We start from the raw sequence: 5,480 nt of genomic DNA on the forward strand, positions 1-5,480 counted from the left end.
ACTTTTAACAAACTTTTTAATTTATTAATTTTTACAAATGCAAAACACTAAAAAATTGCTACAGCTTTACATTTTGTACTTTCTTCTTTGCAGAAGTAAAAAAAAAATGTTTTTGTGTAATACATTTTTAAAAAGTGCACGTTTTCGTTAAAAAAAGACGTCTTGTTTCTAAAATTAAGCGACATAATTTTTAATTTTACCATTTAAAAGTCACTAACGGACACCCTGTATTTGTCCAGTTTTTTTGTCGCAATTCTGCAGCAGCATCGTGGATGCATAATTCTGGCACAAGTTCTCTTAAGTTTTTCCGTAAATAAATCAAAGTTTCCAAGTGTTGCGCACCGCACTTTTTGCTTTAATTTCAAATAGGCAGACGAACTGTTGCTGAAGTGAACACCACGACCCACAAATTTATGATTTCGGATTTGATTTAATGTTTTGCATTGAGAGAGAAGAAGAAGAAGGGAATCAAAATAATATTATTATATTTTTAAGCATCCAGACACATAAATACCATCTTGGGGACTCCCCCAACTACACTTGTATATTTTTCGATAATTGCAAATTTATTTCGAGAAGGCGTGTTCCAGACGACTTGACGCCAGAAAAATTTGATCATTTCACAAAACCTACACGCCACTGGATTGTTGCTATAACAACAACATTGTTTCCATAGTTACAATATATTTCTATAGTAACGATAGTGACATGTGCGACTCGTTTAGGATGGAAATAGAGGGGGTCAAAATTTTATTTTCTCTCTCTCTCTCGGTGCGCTGACGTCAATAACACCTATTACATAATTCATGTTGTATTAATGATCCGAAATGTAAATATAGCCCTCGTATTTGTAATTTTCAGTGCCGGTATCATCGAGTGGAAGTGGGGATACTCTTCGACAACGTCATGTACCATTATATGGACGTTTGGTACCCGAAGATCAGTTGGGTATGGGTCATATGTCAAATCCACCAGCTGATATTCAAGCAATGCAAGCACGAATACCACACACTTTTAGGGACTCGTCGGCGGCACCTTTACGAAAATTGAGTGTTGACCTCATCAAGACCTATAAGCACATCAACGAGGTAAAAAATCTAGTCGTCTTAGTGTAAACACTAAGCCCACTTATTTGAGTTGCGAAACCCCATTTCGGATATTAGGGTTTTTTGGAGGTTTTACACATATTGTGAATTAGTTGTAAAAATTTTTGGAATTTAATCGTAATTTCTGGGAATTATTAAAATTATTTTCGGATTGTCTAGAATCACTATAGTTATCTGTAAATTAATGGATTTTTCGAGATAATTTATTTTAAAAATTGCGTCGAACTTTTTAAAACTATCACAAATAATTTTAAATTACAGGACTTATTTTAGAATTACGAAAATTCAGTTGGAAATACAGAAATTAATTTGGAATTGTCGGAATTAATCCCAAAACAATGAATTAATAAAATTACTGAAATTGAATTTTTTACAAACAATTAATTCCAATTACAAAAACATTTCACCAAAATTTTATTATTCCCAATTAATTCCAACTTATTTATCGTAATTCCAAAATAATTTCTGCAGTTCCAAATTAATTTCGATAGTTTTAAGCAATTCAACGTAATTTTGCAAGTAATTCCAAAAACATTCTAGTAATTCTTGAAAAATTTCTACCTCAGGACTACTTGAGTTCATTATAAATACTTGAAAATAAATATCAATAAATTGCAAATTGTCAAGAATTTGGAAAAAAACTGTCAAAAATATTAAATTTTCCGTGAAATAAGTGTAAATTCAATTCAATCTGCAGTTTTTCGTGAAAAATTGGAATTATTTGATAATTATTACATAAAATTTTATAAAAACCTCAAGAAGTTGTCGATAATTACAAATCCAACCAATGGAAATACTATTTATTTGAAAAAAAGTTATCTATTTCAGTGTTGAAACTTTTGTATTGTAAAATATTTTAGCATTTTTTTTCTTTCCCAATTTTCAAAACATGAAAAAAGAGGAATTTAAAAATTACTAAAATTGAATTTTGGTGAAATTTTTCTGAAATTACTGGAATTTTTTACAATTAGTGCAATTCTTTATGAAATTATCAGAGATAATTTCTTTTGAAAATCACGTTGAATTTTTTGGAATTAATTTGGAATTACAAGGATTATTTTAAAAGTACAAAATTACAGAAATTAAGTTGGATTACAGGAATTAATATAGAATTTAATTAATTACGATGGATTAATAGAATTGCTGGAATTACTTGTAAATTACAAAATTACGTTGAATATCTTAAAAATATCGTAATTAATTTAGAATTACGAAAATCATATGTTGGAATTAAGTTGTAATTATAGAAAATAATTTAGAATTGTATGAATTAATCCGAAAACAGTGGAATTACGATGAATCTAATATTAATTAATAGAATTATTGAAACTGAATTTCGGTGTATTTTTTTTATTTTTTTTATCGTAATTATTTGTATAAACAGATTTAAATTTCACGAGATATGATGGAATTTTCTCCAAATTTTGACGATTTTTGAGTTTTACGTACGATTTTTGCCANAGTTGTAATTATAGAAAATAATTTAGAATTGTATGAATTAATCCGAAAACAGTGGAATTACGATGAATCTAATATTAATTAATAGAATTATTGAATAAAAATCGGGGTGTATTTTTTAATTTTTACTTTGACACACTTTTTATGGACACGGATTTAAATTTCACGAGATATGATGGAAATTTCTCCAAATTTTGACGATTCGTACGATTTTTGCCAATTTATAGAGATATTTGAGTAATTTAATTAAAAAGAGAAGTATTTTTGGAGATTTCTTGGAATGTTTTGTATTTTTTTCTATTTGTGTTTAAATCTTTTGTTCATATTTCGATTTGTCAGTATTCAATATATAGGGTGTCTTCTTAATACATATTGCAAAAAATGCAACCACATAACACTAATTTGTCAAATATTAAAATCCTATAGTTCCTACAAAACCACTTTAAAACGCTTATTTTGGCAATAAATTAAACTGTTTTTTGTTTTTTTTTTTTTTGTTCAAATTGTATATAATATTTCGTAACGAACCACAATTTTAACTTTTTATAATTCTGAGAAATATTTTTCTTTCAATTTTTTGCGAATTCGAACCACAATTTTGATTGAATTGAATCAAAAATTTGTTCGAAAATCGTATAATCCCATAACGACTATTCGGAGACCTGTTACTCTGTTTATGGTTAAGGTTAATGCCTCTGTTATGGTCTCTAGTTTGTGAACAATTATAATGGCAATTACGACACGCGTCGTCAGCGACAAGGTTCACCCCAATTAATTAGAACACAATCGTGTCGAATTAAGAGGCCAATTAAATCGTACAAAAATACAGTAAAAGAAAGGAAAAAAATAAATAAATATGTAAATATTAGAAGTCGATCACGTGTGTCGACAATGTGTTGACTGTCATCGTCATTCTTCTTTGCTATAAGTTTTAGTGGGGTTGCGTGTCCTGCATCCTTGAACAGATAATAACTTGGAAAACGTATATACAGGGTGTTACGTCTAAACCCCACATTAAAAGTATTGGGAGTTCGAATAATTGTATTTATTTGAAAATTGGTACATAGCCATAATTTATTAAGTCCTCCTAAATGAAAATATTTTTAAGATGGCGTATATTTTTTACTGCGTTTTTGGATTAATCGGGTTATTTTAAGGGATTTTGTATCAGCTTTCTAGAATTTTAAAATTTCTAAACTCTAGAATTTTTGAAATTTGATCTTCATTTTTACAGTTCTAGAAATTTTAAAATTAAAATTTTCAATTCCTAATTCTAAAATTTCATTAAATTTTATTAAATTCATTAAGTTCTCATAAATGAAAATATTTTCAAGATGGTGGCACTTCCGGTTATACCGGAAGTCGGTCTCAACTTTCTTATTTTAAATGGAAAGCTATATTTTTTATTGCGTTTTTGGATTAGTCGGGTTATTTTAAGGGAGTTTTCATCAGCTTTCCCTATACCTAAATTTAGCCGTTTTTGAAATATTTGGAGTTTTTCAAAAATTTTTGGATCTGCACCTTACATTTTAAAAATCGGTAACTCTGCCATTTTTTGGTTTTGAATTCGTTTTTTTGGCGTTTGAAAGAGAAAGTTTATATATTTCTTCTGGTGTTTTCACATTTTGAAAAAAAAATTAACAAACCCTAAAATTTTAAGGTTACTTTTGTAATAATTCAAATAGCCATAATTCAATTTTTCTAAATGAAATACCCTAATTTTTATTTTACTACATGGAAGAGAATTTAATTCTGCGTCGATCTGTATTAACATTCCCTATACCTAAATGTAATAATTTGGGCAAAAAACAAATAAGAAAAAAGCATTTTTTTGTTTTTTTTTTTCTTTATTTATCTAAATTTGAGAGAAATTTGCCCAAACAACGCAAACAATTTCAAAAGTGAAATGCGTCATTTTTGTTTCTTTTTAAAAATTCAAAGCATTTTTTATATAGAAATTCACAAAATTCGAGAAATTAACTAAAACAAGGCAGAAAATTGCGAAACTAAATTTAGAAATGGGTTTTTTCTTATTTTTAGAAATCCAAACCGTTTTTTTTTAATTTTATTGAAATTGAAAAATATCGTTAAAATAACACCAAAAATTGCAAAATTAGGTGAAAAATTTGTTTTTTTTATTAAGTTTTGGAGTGTTATAAACAATTCCTAGAAAGTTTGTCAAAGCAAAAAAGAAAATTCTAAAAGTATGTCTAAAATAGCTTAATTTTAATTATTTCGACAAACTTTTAGCACTTTTCATCGAAACATTTTTTATTATTTTTTCGTTTATCATTTTTTTTCTTTTTCCCTCAATTCGTTTTGCTATTTAAGTGAATTTAAAAAAATTGCCAAAACAAACTTTGAATGCAACAGAATTAGAAAATATAAAAATTTAAAAGTAAAATTAGGTAAAACCAAAAAATTGGAGGAAATCGAAGAAAAAAAAAAGTACTCGTAAATAAACAAATGTAGAAAATAATATAATAAAAACATGCATTTTAAAAAGCTAAACTCTATTAAAAAATTGCAACCATAAAAAAAAATCAGAGTAGGTACAAAAAAAACATTTTTTTTTATTTATCGTTGATATAATAAAATTAGATAAATATTACAGATATTAAAAAAATAAAGAGAAACTAAAACAATGATCAAAATTGGTAAGAAACTAAAAAATAAATTTTGAATAAACAAACAAAATCAAGAAAATTTATTTTCTATGCACAAATGAAGTAAAAAGTAAATGGGGGAAGATTAATAAATAAATTTTGGATAGTAAAAAATTGATTAAAGTAAAAAAAATAAAGAAAATCAAGTCTAAATTAACTCAGAGCTAATAACATTTAAAAAAATAAAGTTATGGTGACTTTTTATTAAGACTGTCGAAAATCTATTACGTTTTCGTATAGTTTGCTATGG

At 26.8% G+C, this 5,480-nt stretch overlaps 1 protein-coding gene across 2 annotated transcripts in view; it reads left to right on the plus strand.

The window, feature by feature from the left end:
• LOC123005762 (serine/threonine-protein kinase minibrain) overlaps positions 1–5,480 on the plus strand; it is a 26,921-nt gene that overhangs the window by 13,784 nt on the left and 7,657 nt on the right. For both annotated transcript variants that reach the window (XM_044399708.1, XM_044399707.1), the window contains exon 2: positions 862–1,088. In XM_044399708.1, coding sequence (XP_044255643.1) covers positions 862–1,088 — 227 coding nt within the window. The remainder of the gene's footprint in view (positions 1–861; positions 1,089–5,480) is intronic.

Source organism: Tribolium madens, unplaced genomic scaffold (assembly GCF_015345945.1).
Source record: "Tribolium madens isolate multiple individuals breed KSU strain unplaced genomic scaffold, Tmad_KSU_1.1 Scaffold_20;HRSCAF=117;Tcas5.2_LG4, whole genome shotgun sequence".
Classification (NCBI taxonomy): Eukaryota; Metazoa; Arthropoda; class Insecta; order Coleoptera; family Tenebrionidae; genus Tribolium; species Tribolium madens.